This window comes from Stegostoma tigrinum, chromosome 10 (assembly GCF_030684315.1).
Source record: "Stegostoma tigrinum isolate sSteTig4 chromosome 10, sSteTig4.hap1, whole genome shotgun sequence".
Classification (NCBI taxonomy): domain Eukaryota; kingdom Metazoa; phylum Chordata; class Chondrichthyes; order Orectolobiformes; family Stegostomatidae; genus Stegostoma; species Stegostoma tigrinum.
The window spans coordinates 16,351,323-16,372,400 of NC_081363.1; the positions used below are offsets into that span (position 1 = coordinate 16,351,323).

The 21,078-nt window shown below is 42.1% G+C and overlaps 1 protein-coding gene across 1 annotated transcript in view; it reads right to left on the bottom strand.

Moving 5' to 3' along the window:
- The window catches only part of LOC125455610 (latent-transforming growth factor beta-binding protein 2-like), a 474,230-nt gene that overhangs the window by 267,883 nt on the left and 185,269 nt on the right, over positions 1–21,078 (bottom strand). The window contains exon 8 of the mRNA XM_048537794.2: positions 10,669–10,771. Coding sequence (XP_048393751.1) covers positions 10,669–10,771 — 103 coding nt within the window. The remainder of the gene's footprint in view (positions 1–10,668; positions 10,772–21,078) is intronic.

Genomic DNA, 21,078 nt, shown 5'->3' on the forward strand with positions numbered 1-21,078 from the left:
TGATATCACTTACTATGGCACAGGGTGGACAACCCAACCTTCAGGCTTTTCATTCCTAATTGTAAAGGGCTCTATCTCTTCTCCAAATCATAGAGTTCTCTGGGACTACCACATTCTTATTCCTGCGTTCATCCACTTAGATAGCCTTCTGAAACACAGTGCCTTAGTAATAATTTTGTTAATCCACTCTGCAGTCTGTCTCCTTGATCACACAGCTAGCAAGTATGTGTGTTGCCCATCCCTAATTGCCTTGAGGGCATTTAAGAGTCAACCACATTGCTGTGGGTCTGGAGTCACATGTAGGTAAGGATGGAAGCTTCCTTCCCTAAAGGACATTAGTGAAGCAGATGTGTTTCTTTCCAAAAATTGACAACAGATTTGCAGTCTTCATTAGATATTTAATGCCAGATATTTTATTGAATTCAAATTTTACTATTTGCCATGGCAGGATTCAAACCGAGGTCCCCAGAACGTTATCTGGGTCTCTGGATAAACAGTCCAGCAATAATACCACTGGGCCATTGTCTCAGTGGTGAGGGTTGAAACTAGAGATGGGAAAGAACTGGTGATGAAGAAGTTGGACTGGGAGAGTAGAAAGGTTGGAACTGTCTGGGGTAGGGGTAGAGAAATAATATGAACATTATCTGGGGTACAGGGTGTGGGTGGTGCTGTCGGGTTGTTCAGGGATGTGGAGGTGGGAGTGAGCATTGTTACAGTGGATGATGAATATTTGTAGGTCTTCCAGATACAGCTTCCATTGTTAATCATTGATTTGATGCCTGGGATTGAGAGCAGGACCAGCGATGTGGAAAATATAGACCTTCAAGCCATTTTGTTAGAATTATATGAAATCTTTATTCCAAGATTATTTTTAGTTATGTAAATGACTTTAGCTAATTAAGTTTTAAATTTAATGCAATACCTCAATATTGTCTAATCAACCAGCTCTGAGACATTATCACATACAAGTGGAGCTCAACCCCTAGCTCCTGGTTCACAGGTTGGGACACAATTAGATTAGATTCCCTCAGTGTGGAAACAGGCCCTTCGGCCCAACAAGTCCACACCACTGCTTGAAGCATCCCACCCAGACCCATCCCCCTATAACCCACACACCCCGAACACTATGGGAAAGTTAGCACAGCCAATCCACCTAGCCTGCACATCTTTGGACAGTGGGAGGAAACCGGAGCACCCGGAGGAAACCCACGCAGACACGGGGAGAATGTGCAAACTACACACACAGTCGCCCAAGGCTAGAATCGAACCCAGGTCCTTGGCGCTGTGAGGCTGCAGTGCTAACCATTGAGCCACCGTGCCACCCCTGCACAATCACTGCACAATGAGAACCCCCTTAAGCCAACGCCTCTGCTTTCCCAATTCTTGTTTAAAAAACTGCTGTAGTGTAGAGGGTAAATATTAAATCTCACCAACCAATGATTAATGTCTCAAGATTTTAGTTCTCAGATTTTGCTGTCCCTCATTGCTTCTCTTGGACTACTTTTTTGTTTTATTTCAGAATAGAACCTTTTCCTCATGATGCCAACTACCTTCATTCAATTAAATTAAATACTCTCTGATGTAACACTCAAGGCTATGATTTAGTGAGTGAAAGTGGGACAAGTGTAATTTTGGTTGTATAGACTCAATGAGCTGAAGAGCCTCTTCTGAGATTCTATGACTCTGTATGAGCATTAATCTATAGAATTGAACTTGGTCCAACTTATTTTATGTAAATATGTATATTGTAAGGTGTATGCAATCAGTTTTTTTTGAAATCAGGATTCTTTGCAAAGATAATTTGACACATATCATAGCTTGCAATATTGAACTATTGACATGGAGCATATTACAACTAGACAGTACCACCTTGCTACTGTTATAAAACATGCCACATTTTAGTATAGCATTTCTCCAGTTCCTGCACGCACAGTAGATGAGATCGAGACTGCTCAGCAATTCCTGCGAGATGTGCCCAATTCTGCCACACATCTCACCATGATCAATCAGACTCCTAAAAGATTCTGCCCTATGACATTTAACCTAGGAATCTCAAAGTCATGTAACATTGTAAAATTCACTTACCAACTGTGCCATCAAAAAGTACAGACATTATTTCTGGTAGAAGCATATGTGACAGAGTAATTACGAAACAGCTCTGCTCATGTCACCAGTATCGGTTGAAAAATTGTTACATTGATGGCCAATACTCAAGCACTTGGTGCCAATTTATTTGTGATCCTTTCCATAAATTGTGGGCCATTCATCACTCATCATCTAGTCGATTGGTGACTCATAAGGTAAAAACAATTATTAGAGAAGATCAGCCATGATCTTGTTGAATGGCAGAAAAAACTCAATGAGCTGAAAGGCCTTCTTCTGCTCCTATGCTTAACGAATAATTGTAGATAAGTCACACCAAGACAGACCAGAAAATGTAAAGGGTCCATTAGTTATTTGAATGTTTCTGTATATTATCAAAGGGGATGATTGGTATGTGGGTGTAAACCATTTTCCCTACATATTAATAACATGTTGTCAAAACAACAACTCAATTTATAAAAAAATATTGTCAGAAATTTGCAAATCTAACTTCTTTGGTATACAAGTACACATACTATGTCTATCCTTTTACTGTTTATTCTTAAATCCTCAGAATACATAAGAAAGCAAGTAAAGAAATTAAGCAACTGAAATAAACATAAGAACTGCTGATGCTTGAGATCTGAAATGTAAACAAAAATTGTTGGCAAAACTCAGCAACTCTGGCAGTATCAATGGGGACAAAGTAGAGTTAATGTTTCGAGGCCAGTGACACTTCATCAGAACTCGTGAGTCACCAGAGTTGAAACATTAACTCTGCCTTCTCCGCACAGATGCTGCCAGACTTGCTGAGTTTTGCCAGCAATTTATGCTTTTATTAAAGAAAACATTCACATAGTTCAACAGGATTTTTGAAACAGAAATAACAAGCTTTTAATTTCATCTTTATTAAATGGAAAAAGAAATCATGTCTTCAGTTGTTTATTCAAAATATCCCTTGGGTCATTATGACATGATAAAGTAAACATATGTTTCAATTCCCGTCTCACCCAATTATTCAGATAATGACATTTCTCAACATGTCAACTGAGTGTTCCACCAGAACTTCACGCAGTCATGACTTTTATTAACTTTACAGAATGAGGGTTTCAAAGTATTGAAAATAGCCAAGGTATAGCCCAGATTCTCAAAATAGCTGTTCATCAAGTCTGCTCAGTCCTTCAGATAGAATGGAAGTATCCATCACCCAACACAGCTACTTCAATTTAAAAATTAAGAGATAGCAGGGTCATTGTTCTCTGAGATCACAAAATGCAAGCGAGGGTAGGGCAGTGAGTTAGGTGGTGGCAAGATTAGTGATAGGTTGCCTGATTAAAGAGGTAGCCTATGAAATTTTCTATCAGGCAGAGGCTCTGTTAATTTAGGTGCCCACCTGATTATGACAGCAGTCTCATTTAGTTGTACAAATTTAGAACACTCCACATGCCTGAACTGGTCAGGGGAGAAGGCTAATACTGACCTCAGAGAATGTATACAGGGTGATAGCATGTTGTATTCTCCAATATCATGTATCCTTGACTTATTCTGGATCACTTGGAAGAGGTAGAGTTAGACAATGAATGAGAATCTAGAGGACAGCAATAGCTAATCTTCAACATGTAACAATTCACTTTCCTACCTGTTCAATGATTTATATTGACCTGTGTTTGATTATGTTCACTGTACCTACAACTTGAAATGTAGAAGACCACATGACTGGGATGAATTTGCATGTGACTGCAAACTTTGTTATGCAAGGAGAGTTGGAGGCAATAATACTGTAGAGAGTCAGCCAGTACCTAATAAAATGAGTGGCATTTTGAAATAGGGGAAGCATGGAAATCAAACTACAGAGTACACAAAGAACTTGTGTTTTTTGGTGATTGCATTCTCACAAGCTAAAAATGAGAATTATTCCAAACACATTACAACAAAGTATATTGCAATTTTCCTCAAAAACATCCTGATATAACTGTCTGTGTTTTGGATTAATAGTTAAAAAAAGAGTAATAGACTCGCTGATTGTGCTTTCATAATGTTAAACTTTTACACTAAGTATATAAAAATACATAAATATTTCTGCCTTTTTGTGCACAGTTAGTAAATTGTTAATGTTATAAAATAGGGTCTGCCTTTTGTTTTGATAATTGTCCCTGCTTGGTTACAGATCAGCTTAGCATTACTTCCAAAAACATTCCTTCTGTCCACTGCTGATGCTCAGTTGCAGCAGTGTGTGCTATCTACAAGGTGCACTGCAAAAAATTGCCAAAGATCCTAGGGCAGCACCTTCTAAACCCATCTAGTGGGACTAGGGCAGCTGATATGTGGAACCAATCCCACCTGCAAGTTCCCCTCTCATCCATTCACCATCCTTATTTGGAAATATATCACCATTCTTTCACTGCTGTCAGGTCAAAATTTTGGAATTCCCTCCCTAAATGCATTGTGGGCCTAGCTATACCAAACAGACTGCAGTGGTTCAAGAAGGCAGCTCACCAACACTTTCTCAAGGGAAACTAGGGCTGAACAGTAAATACTGGCCCAGCCAAGTCTACGACCCACAAGTAAATGAAAGAAAAACACAGCTGAAAAAGTCTGACTTCAGTGGCATGAGATACCAGAAACATCATATGGAGAAGAGAGGAGTAAGGGTCTAGGACTGAATGTCAGCTTTTGTGCTCCTGAGATGCTGCTTGGCCTGCTGTGTTCATCCAGCTCCACACTTTGTTATCAGTAATTGTATCATGTTTGATGAACTGGAATAACTTCTCAACTCAACAGTAAGAAAATAAGAACAAAAACAGAAGTTGCTGGAAAAGTTCAGCAGATCTGGCAGCATCTGTGGAGAAAAGAATCAGAGTTAACGTTTTGGGTCCAGTTATGCCTTCCTCAGAACTGTTCTGAGGAAGGATCACCAGACCCGAAATGTTAACTCTGATTTTCTTTTTCACAGATGCTGCCAGACCTACTGAGCTTTTCCAGCCACTTCTATTTTTGTTCCTGATTTACAGCATCCACAGTTCTTTTGTTTTTTATTGAGTAAGAAAGTCGGCCCAATCATTAACAAGTTACTGCAATACAGTACATTAGAACAAAGCGTAGGTAGCATCTAAGTGCATTCTTAGTGGAGAGTAAGAGTAAATCTGATGCATCTTACATGAGTCCAAATTCTCAGCCAATACTCAAAATGCCTCTTATAATTGCAGGACAAAGCTACACTAAGGCATTTGGTAAATTCATGCCAGAATTCCAAACTTTTGTGAAAGAAAGAGGCTGCAAAGTTCTATTATGAATGGTGGTGGTTGTATGCAAAGTAAGTACATAAATACTTTCACGATACTGATACACAAAAAAGAAGAGCCAATTTCAAACGCATTAAACGAAGCAGGCAAGTGTCTTATGAAATTCTTCAAAAACCTCAAAATAACAGCAGGAAATAGAGTATGAAAGAAAGAGTACAGCTATCTTTTCCATTTTAAAGATTTCTCATAAATTGACCTCATAAATACAACAAAAATGTTAAGATTATGCAACAGAAATGCTTGTAACACAGAGGACATCATGTGATGTGAAAACATGCAATGAACTAGACTTGAATCATATCCCTTTGCAATTATCTGAATGGAAATGCTAACAAAATAATGACGAAACCTAACTTCAAAAGGACTTAAAGCGCATTAATCAAGAGTTCACTTTCATGTCTAGCCCATGCTGATAAAATTCAGTATACTTAGGACACCAGCCACAACAGCAGTGTTACCATGATTTTGCTGGTCTTACATTTTGTCAGTCATTTGTGACTCATCTATTTTTCGGGGCTATTAACTCAACTCCAAATGCACTCCTATCGGAGAGTGTTTGTTTTAACTGCCTCCTAATGAGTTTTCTTAGTTATATCCATCATATCTATTTTATCTACTGATAAAACCATTCTTCAACAATCATATCAGATCAACTTCAAACTTAACCATCAAAATCTCAGTACTGAGATGAAACTGATATCCATTTATTTACTTGTATCATCTGGATTGATGCTTGCAGTTTAATATTTTCAACGAATCCACACCTGAGGTTTGGCCACAATTTTATTGAAAAGGACCACTCCTCAATTCTAAACACCCGAGCCTCCACTCACACTTTATTCTTCTGTCATATCTGCCAACTGAATCGACAATATTGTCACTATTGCCATTCTGCATCCATCCCTGATAATGCTCTACACAAATGTCTGCTCCAAACTCTTGGAACTGGCACTTCATCATTGGAGAAAAGAGTTCACAACACCAGAGACAGACAGAGATCGAGGGTTTTTCCAAATACCCAGTTCTGCAGAGCAGATTGTGACCTTAGGAAGGGTGTGCATGTCCATGGATGTAGGTAATCGAGAGATACATATTTGGTGATAGTATTAGATATCACACTGCCATTTAACACAGAACAGTCATTTCATACTGAATTAGTATAACTACTAATAGAAATGGCATAATATATAGAACAGAGAATTTGAACACTTTCCCAATGTCAGCAATCATTTATACCTTTAAATTGCCCACTATTCCTTCAGTAGTAGGCATAGAAGGAAGCCAAAAAGTCCACACAGGAAGTGAGCACCACAGTCAGTACTGTGTATGAGCCATGCCACATTCTACCTGTGCAGGCACACACAGCTTGGCAGCTATTTGAGTAGAGATGGCTGGGTTGTCACACATTTGCCTCAGGAGAGAAAACCATGCTAGAAATAAGTAGAGCACTGGAAAATCTAAGGGTATATAATATTCTGCACACTGCTCAGGTCAGCCTGGGCAGTCACCTAGAGGAAGGAACTTCTAAAGAAACAATGGGAAATATGTATAATTCCATGAGCAAAATGGATACATGTGTAGAGGAGCCTGTCTCTCGCATTAGTGGCATGATATTTCAGTTATTTGCAATGTCTACCTCATTGGGGAGTGTGGTGATCTGGTTTCTCAGGAAGGAAACTGTATGTAGGCCCAGAACAAGAGCTTTACGCTGCAGGGATAAAGCCTTGCTTTGTTGGCTCAATGTCTGACCGAAATGCAGCCAGCGGAGGGCTCTTTGGCTCTTGGCTAACTGGAAAGTGCAGCTGACGTTGGGAGGTGAGGGCACAAAGCAGTCAGAACTCTTCTCTGCATACTACCACTTCTTGTACCTCATTAGCCTTCCTAACCCCAGGCAGAGCCTGTTGTAGGGTCTCCTACAAGGGAGCTAAGGCTGCTCCTGTAGAGTTATCAGTTGGGGCTGTCTTTGGCTGGACTCTCATGGATTCTGAAAGCAAAAGGGTCATCACCTCACAGGTGTCAGATCTGGAAAGCAGGCAGCTATTTGCCTCCAGCTCTGCTGAAGCCAACAGTTTACATCACATAGGAACAAAAGGAATAAACAAGAAAGACTTAACTGTTGCACAAGGTTATTCACTTGGGCTTGTAGAACAATGTCAATCTCTTTACGTTTATCTTTACATAAAAGAGTCAGACAACTTATTTGCAATCTTCTTCCTTCTACCACGCACTTTATTACACCATAAACAGCAACTGATTTGTTGTCTTCTGGAAAGTAGCATGGCCAGATTGAAGACAAGAACATAGGGCACCACAAAATCCCTAGTGTGGAAGCAAGCCATTCAGCCCATCAAGCCCACATCAACCCTCTGAAGATTATCCCACCTTTAACTATTCCCCTATCCCACAGGTCTGTGTTTCCCATCGGCAATTCAGCTAGCCTACACATCCCTGGACACCATGGCCAGACAGCCTAACCTGCACATCTGTGGAATGTTGGAGGAAACCATAGTAAATTCACACAGATATGGGGAAAATATTCTAATACCACACAGTCAGTCACCCAAGGCTAGAATCGAACCCTGGTCCCTGGCACTATAGAGCAGCCCTGCTAACCACTAAATCACTGTGCCATCCAATGAATATAATGATTGGGGTTTAGAATGTGGGAATGGAAGTTGGATGGGAAAGAATGTTGAAGATTGCACTGACATATGGGTTGACACAGTTAGTCTCACTAAAGCACGTTTGAAATGAGGCCACTCCTCACTTCTCTGGTTGCTGGGCAAGTGGCTTCAGGCACCCTGGTCAGAACCACCTTCTCTATTTGAGCCCCACCCCTCAACCCCCTTCACCTTCCTCCTCCTGGGATGCACAGTTGCCTACATTTTCTTTCTCCTGCGGCTCTATTTCTCTCTGCACCATCATTTATACAAGACACAGTACAATCACCATTCTAGAGAGTCCAATGCATTGACAAAGGTGCTTCCAGAACTGCTCAGCCTTGAACCATATTCACTTGGTCAACAACCACCTCGGAGTCTGGATTGCTAATGTTATACTTCTCTTCTGCATCCGTGGTAAACTCCTCTCAAGAGTCATCAGCCATGTCTGCAGATATAGGTCTCATTTCTAATGACCCGACATTTCACTTTGTGTGCAGGTGACAACTTGTGGGGATGTAAAAATCAGTCCTCCACTTCCTGAGGTATTGTCACTCTGTCACGCTGATAAAGCTGATCCATTGCCTGCATACCCTCTGCTGGGGTTATCTCCTCCTTCAGACCGGAGGGTCAATGATCTTCCTGTCTCGGAACCACATGTAACTCAGGAGAAACCCATTTGGTCTTCATTCTGTTGCTATGGGTGCCGCTGTTGCTGTACCTCCTGCTGCTGACATTGTTTGTATGTCTGGTCTTGGCTCTCTTCAGAGTCTATGCTGCTGAAGCGGCTCCCATGCCACAGTGAAGCAGGGAACAGCAGATCAAGGTAAACTCAAGCCTAATGCATGTGATATCATGCGAAAGGTAGTGGGAATAAAGGGGCAGCACAGTGACTCAGTGGTTAGCTCGGCTGTCTCACAGCACTAGGGAGCCAGGTTCAATTCCACCCTCTGGGCATCTCTCTGTGTGGAGTTTGCACATTCTTTTCATGTCTGCATGAGCTTCATCTTCCCACAACCCAAAAATGTGCAGGCTAGATGGATTGGCCATGCTAAATTTCCCATTGTGTTCAGGGATGAGTGGTATGGAGGGTGGGATGCTCTGAGGGTTAGTCTGGGCTTGTTGGGCCAGGGGCCTGTTTCCACACTGTAGGGATTCTCTGATCTATGTTGTCTAAGAATTTGAAAATCATCTGCCAAGCTGTGGTTGTTAAGGCACTTCCTGTGAGTGAGCCTTTCCTATGGCACAACTAAATCTTCCCAGACAGTTAGTTTAATCCATTAATGTGTTCTCATCACATTGACTTCAACATGTTTGACAAAGCTCAGGAAATCTGCCTGCTGGCTATTTGAACTAGAGCCATGAGTTAAAGCCACAAGTAATTGATTGTTTGGATGCTTAATCATACATCCAACAGCTTCACAATGTTTCATAGTCACCTCCAGTGCAGTCTGAAGTTAAACAGGAAACTGTAGGGTACCCAACACCCCAGCATTTTCTTAATATTGATATGTAGACCCATGCTCACATCCTAGATCTGCACCACCTTGGCAGTTAAAATTCTTCCTATTATATTGTCTTTATTTTATGTCTTCTTATCAGTCTTCTGTCACATTAAGAATCGTTGCCTAAATTGCATTTTTGTAAATGTGCAGTATTATTTCTGTATACATGTGACAGCTTTATAGACACAAACATTTGTTTTCAAAATACCAATAAGTAGGAGTTTAAAGAGAAAAAAAATCATTACCACTGATTACTGCTATATTTTCTGGATTTTATATTCCAACTTTCAGTCACGAGATTCTCTGAAAATTTCAGTGCAGTTTGGTACTGAAACCAATGTGCATGTCATCACAACTTCAGTTAAAAAATTTCTATCAAATAATGTTCATAAAGACAGGACACTCTCCAGTAAAGATGAAAATGAATAGGTTTCGGGGTATGATTAGTGCCTGTTCTCTATGTGAACTGAATGGGAACATGTCGATAGTGAACAGACAGCCCTATATCCGCCAATCTGAGTACTGTATGCGGTTCTAGTCACCCTATTATAGGAAGGATAGTATTAAACTGGAGTGGGTTCAGAAAAGATTTACCAGGATGCTGCCAGGAATGAAGTGTTTGGGATATGGAAATAGACTGGAAAGGCTGGGATGCTTTTCACCAGAACATAGGAGGTTAAGGGGTGAACTTGTTGAACTTTATAAAATCATGAAGAGCACAGATAAGGTGAATGCTAAGGGCCACTTCTGTGGGGTGGTGGAGTTCAAAACTAGGAGGCATATTTTTCAGTGAGCAAAGAAAGATTTAGAAAGGACACGAGGGGCAACTTTTTTTTTTACACACAGAGTGGCTCATGTGTGGAATGAACTGTCAGAGAAAGTGGTGGATGCAGATACATCTACAATGTTTAAAAGACATTTGGTTAAGTACATGAATAGGAAAAGTTTGGAAAGATATGAGCCAGGCACAGGTGAATAGGGCTAATTTAGTTTGGGAACATGGTCAGTGTGGACTGGTTGGGCCAAAGGGTCTGTTTCATTGCTGTATGACTCTATGGCAAAGAAATTTTCCAACACTGAGGATTGAAGCTTTAACTCTTAAAAACCTCGATGGCTTACCTGGTTTTGGAGGACATTTTGTACATTTATGGAACCCCCATGATAGTCCTACGCTCCCACAACAATCATCTTGTTTTGTGAGACCTGGAAGTGGTTTTCCACACTAAAATACAAAGACAAGAAATTATTTAAATAATTGTAGCCACAAGTGCCTTATGTCTTCATGGGAAAAAAAAGCTTCCTATTTTTCCTAATAGTCAATCCTTTTATTTTTGATCATTGTTAATAATCACTTGGCAGATGGACAGATCCATAAATGAAATTGGGAAAAAGAAGGTAGAAAAAATATATCCGTAGTTATATTCACTTATTCCCATTGTAGCAGCTAAATTGCCTCTTCACAGATTTGACCAATGGAAAGCATGTTAATCTGTGTACTGTGAGCAACAGCTCCATACAGATGTATAACGTGGCTTTAACATCTTGAGATTGCCACAGATCCTCATGTTCAATGGAGTCAGTCACACTCTCAATTGCTTAATACAGCACTGACCCTTCTCAATAATGTCTATTGTGAGCACCTATTCCAGAGATTTAACAATGTTATTGTAATGTGATAGGAACAAGCAATTTTTTTTTTGTAATGTTGAAACTGAAACTACCTAGTACAATAAGATCAGATACAAGTTGAGAATACAACTAACAAATATATTGGACTATTATAATGAACGGATTCACCGAATTTAACTGAAAATCCTCTGCCTCCCCACATTAGTGGGTCACCTGTCTCGTGCACACTCTTTCTGTCTGGAAGGACCCTTCCCAAAATGTCAACTTCCCTGCTCCTCTGATGCCACCTGGCCTGCTGTGTTCCTCCAGCATCACATTGTTTTGACGCAGAACCTGGATATTTTGTTTTAGCTTTCAGCAGAAGCTGCTGGGGTTGTGGAAAAGATAGCATTTCTCTCTTTGCAACTCTCTTTGGAGTTCTCTCTCTCTCAGATTGTCTTTTGATGTTTTTTCCTCATGGATTGGAGAACTGTATGTAAGAACATCTGTTTTCTGAATTTGCCTTTTGCCGAGAGTCTGTTTATGCAATGTTACTATATCGGAACAGTTAATTAGTAATAATTACTGTATCTATTATTTTGTTAAGAATTCCAATAGAGTTACAGTTAAGCCAATTATTTTCTTTATTCTTTCTTTTGTTGTATTTTAACTATTGTGTATGAATAAATTATGTCTTGCTTAATGTCGAGTAGTTTGACAAATCAAATTGCACCAGGAACACAGCACCTCACATTTACCTTTAAAATAAGAAAACGTTAAGGTCTAGGCTACCTTCTTGCTATTATTTTGAGGGGACCATGTTTGGTCTATAAAACAGTAGCAAGTCACTGAATAGTTAGTCAGTTAGCTCAGTTGGCTGGACAGCTCATTTGCGATGCAGAATGACGTCTGTTGGATCAGCGATGAAAGGAACTGCAGATGCTGGAGAATCCAAGATAACAGGGTGTAGAGCTGGGTGAACACAGCAGGCCAAGCAGCATCTTCTGCTCCTAAGATGCTGCCTGCTGAACTACCCAGATAGAAACCATTCTGCCTTTAAATTAGAGAAATGTAACAGGCCCATGCCTAGAGGTTTAAACCCTGGCTAGAGGCTGTAATGGGGAAGGTTTCGTATCATTTAGTTCCAGCAAAAAAAAATTCTATTGTTTAAGCTGAAATCCATTCCTAGCTTTGGAAGCAAATCCTTCAGTCCCTTAAGTCCTTTCTATGTTTCAATTGGACCATATGTCTCACCTTCATGCACCTATATTTGAATCAATTTTCCATACTGCTATTCATTTAGGTCACAAAAATTCCACATCTCAGGAAATTTAAAGGGCTAGGCATCCCAGAACTACATGAAGTCATTTCCAGATTTTCAATTCAAGTTATGAGGGGGAAAAAAAAGTGCTCCTGGATAAAAGTGTGAAGCTGGATGAACACAGCAGGCCAAGCAGCATCTCAGGAGCACAAAAGCTGATGTTTCGGGCCTAGATCCTTCATCAGAGAGGGGGATGGGGAGAGGGTTCTGGAATAAATAGGGAGAGAGGCAGAGGTGGGCCGAAGATGGAGAGAAAAGAAGATAGGTGGAGAGGAGAGTACAGGTGGGGAGGTGGGGAGGGGATAGGTCAGTCCAGGGAAGACGGACAGGTCAAAGAGGTGGGATGAGGTCAGTAGGTGGGAAATGGAGGTGCAGCTTGAGGTGGGAGGAAGGGATAGTTGAGAGGAAGAACAGGTTAGGGAGGCAGAGATGGGCTGGGCTGGTTTTGGGATGCAGTGGGTGGAGGGGACGAACTGGGCTGGTTGTGTGATGCGGTGGGGGGAGGGGACGAACTGGGCTGGTTTTGGGATGCGGTGGGGGAAGGGGAGATTTTGAAGCTGGTTAAGTCCACATTGATACCATTGGGCTGCAGGGTTCCCAAGCATAATATGAGCTGCTGTTCCTGCAAACTTCGGGTGGCATCCTTGTGGCACTGCAGGAGGCCCATGATGGACAAGTCATCTAAAGAATGGGAAGGGGAGTTAAAATGGTTCACGATGGGGGGTAGTTGCAGTTGTTTACTGCGAACCGAGCGGAGGTGTTCTGCAAAGCAGTCCCCAAGCCTCAGCTTCGTTTCCCCAATGTAGAGAAAGCCACACCGGGTACAATGGATACAATATACCACATTGGCAGATGAGCAGGTGAACCTCTACTTAATGTGGAAAGTCATCTTGGGGCCTGGGATGGGGGTGAGGGGGCAAGTGTAGCACTTCCTACGGTTGCAGGGGAAGGTGCCGGTGTGGTGGGGTTGGAAGGGAGTGTGGAGCGAACAAGGGAGTCACGGAGAGAGTGATCTCTCCGGAAGACAGACAAGGGTGGGGACGGAAAAATGTCTTGGGTGGTGGGGTCGGATTGTAGATGGCGGAAGTGTCAGAGGATGATGCGTAGTATCCGGAGGTTGGTGGGGTGGTGTATAAGAACGAGGGGGATCCTCTTGGGACAGTTGTGGCGGGGGCGGTGTGTGAGGGATGTGTTGCGGGAAATGTGGGAGCCGCGGTCAAGGGCGTTCTCGACCACTGCAGGGGGAAAGTTGCGGTCCTTGAAGAACTTGGACATCTGGGATGTGCGGGAGTGGAATGTCTTATCGTGGGAGCAGATGCGGCGGAGGCGGAGGAATTGGGAATAGGGGATGGAATTTTTGCAGGAGGGTGAGTGGGAGGAGGTGTATTCTAGGTAGCTGTGGGAGTCGGTGGGTTTGAAATGGACATCAGTTTCTAGCTGGTTGCCTGAGATGGGGACTGCGAGGTCCAGGAAGGTGAGGGATGTGTTGGAGATAGCCCAGCTGAACTTGTGGTTGGGGTGGAAGGTGTTGATGAAGTGGATTAACTGTTCGAGCTCCTCTGGGGAGCAAGAGGCGGCGCTGATACGGTATCAATGTAACGGAGAAAGAGGTGGAGTTTGGGGCCTGTATAGGTGCGGAAGAGGGACTGTTCCACGTAACCTACAAAGAGGCAGGCATAGCTTGGGCCCATGCGGGTACCCATGGCCACGCCTTTGTCTGTAGGAAGTGGGAGCAATCGAAAGAGAAGTTGTTGAGGGTAAGGACGAGTTCGGCTAGGCGGATGAGGGTGTCAGTGGAGGGGGACTGGTCGGGCCTGCGGGACAGGAAGAAGCAGAGGGCCTTGAGGCCATCTGCATGAGGAATACAGGTGTATAGGGACTGGACATCCATGGTGAAAATGAGGTGTTGGGGGCCAGGGAATTGGAAGTTCTGGAGGAGGTGCAGGGCGTGGGTGGTGTCACGGACGTAGGTGGGGAGTTCATGGACTAAAGGGGAGAAAATGGAGTCCAGATAGGTGGAGATGAGTTCAGTGGGGCAGGAACAGGCTGAGACAATGGGTCAACCAGGGCAGGCAGGTTTGTGGATTTTGGGAAGGAGATAGAAACGGGCCATGCGGGGTTGGGGAATAATGAGGTTGGAGGCTGTGGGTGGGAGGTCCCCTGAGGTGATGAGGTCATGGATAGTATTGGAGATGATGTTTTGATGCTCGGGGGTGGGGTCATTATCGAGGGGGCGGTAGGAGGTGGTGTCGGAGAGTTGGCATTTAGCCTCAGTGATGTTATCTCTGCTCCTGGATTTTGTTTATGTTAACTAGTTTTAAAATTTCACCTCATTTTTCTAGATTCCTGAATTGGTTCTGTGGTCTCATCTTCAAGGCATCAGACTTTAGTATTAGTTGGAATGCTACCAGAAGATTGTGGATTCAAGTCCCACTGTGATCTTTCACCAGGGCAAGATCAGTTTTGGAGAGGTGATGTCCTCATGGTATTATTGCTAAGCTATTAATCTAGAAATTCAGCTAATGTTCTGAGGTCCCAGTTTCGAATCCTGGCACGGTGGATGAGGAATTTGAATTCAGTGAGAAAGATATCCAGAATTAAGAATCTACTGATGATCATGAAAGCATTGTCGATTGTCAGATAAATCCATCTGGTTCACTCATGTCCTCTGCTATCCGCACCTGGTCTGGCCTACATATGACTCCAGACCCACAGCGATGCAGTTGACTCTGAGCTAATCTCTGGGAAATTAGGGATGGGCAATAAATGCTGGCCTCATGTGCCAGATACCTGCATGGCAAACACACTATATGTTCATTGAGCCAAATGACAAAGCAAAAGTTGCAATTGGTCTGCTCCCAGAGAGTTGCGAGAGATATAGAGGGCTGGAATTGATGTGTAGAGAGTGGGTTTGGTAGTAAATCCCAAAAATAATAGGTTTGATTTTCCCAATACTTGGACTGCTACAGACCAAGGACTGCTACAGACCAAGGACAGCAGAGCTGGAGTAAGGTTGGTCCTTTATCCTCAAAATATTTCTGCTGTCTACTTTTAGAGGTCACCACATGAAAGGTGTCTGTGGTGAAAACTGTTTACAGAGGCAATTGTATCACCTTAATTGTCTTTTTGTTGTAACTTGATTCTATAGCTGGGCATGCTTACTAACCAGGAGTCTTAACAACCTATCATCACTCGTGAACCAATAAGCTGGATCGGAGTTTTGGCAACTTTAGAAGGGAAACCATGCATGTGCAAACTTTCCAGTTTCACAAGACCACTGGGACTTGGAAGTAAGATCCCAGGTCTGATGTTTACAGCACCCAATACACTAGTGTGAATAATTTATCTTCACCATTTGGCTAGCAATCTCATACACCTGAATAAAAATCTCATTCCTCAAATGTATCTTGAACAGTTTTTATAAAGTGCAGGAGTTTCACTCCAGTAGATTGCTGCCTGGGACATTGGAAAGGAGATTAAAATTTAAACACTACTTAAAAGAGAAACCATCTACTTTCAATTCAGCTGCTGATTTCCTCTCTCCCAACTGTTGCTGAGTTAGTCTAAGTGTTTAAGGGCTCATACTGTCAGTGCTAATTGCCAAAACCTCCAGGGACTGATGCCACATATAGCAAAAACAATAGTCTGAATTCAAGGACAAACTCAGCAGGTGTAGCAGCACTTATGGAGAGGGAAATCAGAGCTAACATTTCAGGTCAAGGGACCCTTCTTCCGAGCTGAAGATTTGCTGAGCTTTTCCAGCAATTTCTGTTTTTGTTTCTGATTTCCAGCATCTACAATTCATTTGGCTTTTGATCTGAGTTCAAGGGCTATACTTGAAATACTTGCTCCAAGTCAAAAACGTCTAGGAGTATCTATTCCATTTGGCTTGCAATACTAAATGGAGAATGGACAGTGAGCCGGTTGCTCTGAGTAGCATGACAAAGAGGTGGGAGAGAAAGGCTCTTAGTATTTCTCCATATCAGGGTCTTTAGGAAGTAATTGCCCAACCCTCTGAGTTTGCATGACAGTAAGCTGAACTTAATCAACATTAATCTGAACTTTCAGTGCAGATACTGGGTAGCTTCAACTTGTGCTGTGATGGAAGGCTGAGACATAAACCCTCAAATATCAAGTTATGGCTGGAGCCATTGGTCACTGATCTGGTAAGTACTAATGTGCTGAAAAGGGTAGGCTTGAAGGTCCACATGAACCACATGCAGGTTTGATACCAGAACCCTCCATGCTTCTTAAGAATGAATAAATGCTTTGTGGAAGGCATCCTAATTGATAAAGCATTGTGTGCACACGTCTTTGTTTTTATCTGTAGGACTCATCATTAAAGTCTTCAACTAAACCCTCTACAAGAGAACACGAGTGCTGTTTCACATTCCAATAAATTAGAACTTGCCCTATCCTTTTCCACTGCCCATGGCTGTACGTTTGGTATCCCATGATGTGGCTATCCTCCAATAGACACCAACTCAATTCAGAATTTACCTCTTGGGAAATAATGTACTATAAAAGAGACCATTTTTATTTTTGGAACTGTAAACCAAAAAGAACATTGGATTGCTACATAATTGAAATACCAGGAAAAGTTTGCAACTTGAAAATCAAGTAATGCACACTTTGGGGCTATTAAATACTGTGTTACTTTTTGAAGCAGTGAGATTAGACATGGAGTTAGTGCACGTGGTAAATGGTAAAAGAACAGATAGATGCTGGGTCTTTCATGCAAAATTAAGCTGGTGTTGGAAACTCCATACTGAAGTTGGAACATGTATCTCTAATGTATTTACAAGAAGTAATAATAGCAAGACATCTAGAATTGACAGATAAAATAAAGTTGTTTGCCAGAACCAAAAAGTCAGCCATAGATGAAATATTGGCATAGCATCTGGGTTGGGTGAAAATCGATGAGGGATCAGACACACATTCATTTCGGTTAGCACAGATTTAATTGCTGTTAAAGAGTTTATAGAGTCATAGAGTAGTACAGATGAAAACAGGCCCTTCGGCCCAAACTGGTCCATGCTGACCATGGTGCCCACACAGCTAGTTCCAATTGCCCGTTTTTGGTCCATATCCCTCTAAACCCTTCCCATCCTCAACCACTTTCGCTGGCAGCCCATTCCATACATGCACCACTCTCGGCATAATAACTTTAACTCACTCAGGAGGTCGGAGGTAAGCTTTGCTGTGTATGCAGGAGAGGTATATGAGTAGATGAGAAATGCAGGAGCTACTCAAAGTCTTCTGATGCAGTTGGCTATGGCTTTGCTTCCAGAGAGAGCAGTGAAACCAAATAAATGCACCACCTGGAATGTATATTCTGGTTCTTTATGCAAAGTACATTAGGAGTGTGACTAGCAGCAAGAATTGTGACAAAATTATCTTTGCATGGACTTGGCTTATGACTGGGTAACAATTCAATGGGAGTAAATGTTGTACTTTCTTATAAAGTCTTAATAGAGCAGTTACAAGAATAAGCTCCAGATATTTTTCCATCATGTGTGGCTCAGCAATGTCCATCACCAAAGGAACACCACAAGCAGCTGACAGTATAGGCAGCACTTTCTTTACCAATGGGAAGGTTCAAAAGAATTGTTCAACGTGCCATTGTTAGTTGAGATTCAGAAAACAGACCCAGGGTTAGCTAAGTTAATATAGGCAGTTCACAATGAAGCAGAAGCTGTAGGATTTCCATGGTGTTGTTGTATTAAAAGCAAACCTCTGAAGAGGGAGTGAAGACATCCTCACAGACTTGTGGACAAAGAATGGACAGTTGTTCATCAGACAGGTGGAATGTCTGTTTTATCATAAGGAGGCATTGTGAGAAATCGAAGAAATTCCTAAAACAGGACATGCAAGGATACAGCTAATAAGTAGGTGTTTTATCTGCCAATACTTTGTAAGGACATATAGTGGCTCTGTAAAACATGTCATATATGTCAGGTACTTGGAAAACCTCAACATAAGCCAGCACCTTTAAGACCCATACCACTTTTCGAAGAACGATTCAGCCAATTAGTAGATTGGGTAGGACCATTATTGAAAATGAAAGCTAGACAGCAGTATACTCTTACAATTATGGTTATGACCGCCTGATTTCCAGAAGCAATTCTTTTCAGGACCGCTGCAAATATAGTGGAAAAATTATCTCTGTATTTTTACACATTGTGGACTACGTTCTATGTTTCTATCTACACTTTACCATGACTTCACCAATTTGAGTATAGAACAGTTGAAGCCAAGTGCATATAATCTGCAAACACAGGGTGTTTGAAAGGCACTGTCAAACTTTCAAAGCCATGATTAAAGGCTTTTGTTACAAATAAAGACAAGATTGATACAAAAAATTGAATTCTTATCGTTTGCGACGCATTATCGATTCCCCCATGGAATTTACTGGGTTTAGTCCATTTGAATTAAACTGTGGACATGAGTTAAGATTGAAAATTGATTGAAATTTGACCACTGAAATTGATTAAGGAGAAGCTTTCAAGACAAAGTGTTGAATTCTTAATGCTATGTTACCAAACCATGTTCTTTCACAAAACATACAGGAGCAGGTAGCATTGCATAGTGGCATTTAATTACTTCAGGAGCAAAAATGAAAGAATAGGTGACAAAGACGCTACACTTAGAACAATTCCTGAAGAAATTAACTGTTAGTGATCCTACCTTTAGAATAAGAATTTCTGAAAATGAGTTTCAATGGTCTATACAAGGTGGTAGGAATGTTTGTAAAGTACCTATTTGATAGATAACCCTGACCACAGTTTTGTTGTGTGAACATAACATAAAATGAATAGTTCCAGAATGTTATTGTATTAAAAACAAACCCTGATAAGTGATATCATCATAGGGAGGAGGATAAAACAGAGCAAATATGTCAGCTGGTAAGAGTTGAGGAAGATGTCGATAAGGAAGGTACGCAGTTCTCAAAGTGGCCTCCAACATTTCAACCAGCCAATGCAGAAAGTTTGAGACAGATGGATACTGTATTTTGTACTTGGATGATGGTCAACTTGAAGACTTGGTAAAATTATTTTAAGGAAATCTACAGAGATACACTAAGGTGCAATGTTTTAACAGGTATGATGTGGATTGTTATAGGAATCAGTATGAATATGGCAACATTCTCAACAGTTAAGCTCAGAAGAACAAGCTCAGATAGAAATGGAGATTCTATATCTTCTCAAAATAAAAACATCAATTGAACCAAGCCAAAGCAGTTGGAGTTCATTGGTAATATTAGTTCTTAAAACAAGATGGGTCAAATGTGTAGGCTTCAAAAACATAAAAACAGTAATGAAAATAGATTCATGCCCAATACCTCAGTTAGAAGATTGTATTAGAGTCATAGAGTCATAGGGATGTACAACATGGAAACAGACCCTTCAGTCCAACTCATGCATGCTGACCAGATATCCTAGGTAAATCTAGTCCCATTTGCCATGACTTAGCCCATATCCCTCTAACCCCTCTAGTTTTGGATTCCCCCACCCAGGGGAAAAGACCTTGCCTAATTACTCTATCCATGTTCTTCATGATTTTTTAAATCTTTATAAGGTCACGCCTCAGCCTTCGAAATTCCAGGGAAAATAGCCCCAGCCTACTTAGCCTCTTCACATAGTTCAAACTCTCCAACTCTGGAAACATCCTTGTAAATGTTTTCTGAACATTTTCTAGTTTCACAACATCCTTCCTATAGCAGGGAGACAAGAATTGCACGCAATACACCAAAACATAGTTCAAATCTATGTCCAGTACAGCCACAACATGACCTTTCAACTCCTATACTCAATGCGCTGACCAATAAAGGCAAGCATACCAAACAATAAAATGTGAGGCTGGATGAACAAAGCAGGCCAAGCAGCATCTCAGGAGCACAAAATCTGACGTTTCGGACCTAGACCCTTCATCAGAGAGGGGGATGGGGTGAGGGTTCTGGAATAAATAGGGAGAGAGGGGGAGGCGGACCGAAGATGGAGAGTAAAGAAGATAGGTGGAGAGAGTATAGGTGGGGAGGTAGGGAGGGGATAGGCCAGTCCATGGAAGACGGACAGGTCAAGGAGGTGGGATGAGGTTAGTAGGTAGGAGATGGGGGTGCGGCTTGGGGTGGGAGGAAGGGATGGGTGGGAGGAAGAACAGGTTAGGGAGGCAGAGACAGGTTGGACTGGTTTTGGGATGCAGTGGGTGGAGGGGAAGAGCTGGGCTGGTTGTGTGGTGCAGTGGGGGGAGGGGACGAACTGGGCTGGTTTAGGGATGCAGTGGGGGAAGGGGAGATTTTGAAGCTCGAGAAGTCCACATTGATACCATTAGGCTGCAGGGTTCCCAAGCGGAATATGAGTTGCTGTTCCTGCAACCTTCGGGTGACATCATTGTGGCACTGCAGGAGGCCCATGATGGACATGTCATCTAGAGAATGGGAGGGGGAGTGGAAATGGTTTGCAACTGGGAGGTGCAGTTGTTTGTTGCGAACCGAGCGGAGGTGTTCTGCAAAGCGGTCCCCAAGCCTCCGCTTGGTTTCCCCAATGTAGAGGAAGCCACACCGGGTACAGTGGATGCAGTATACCACATTGGCAGATGTG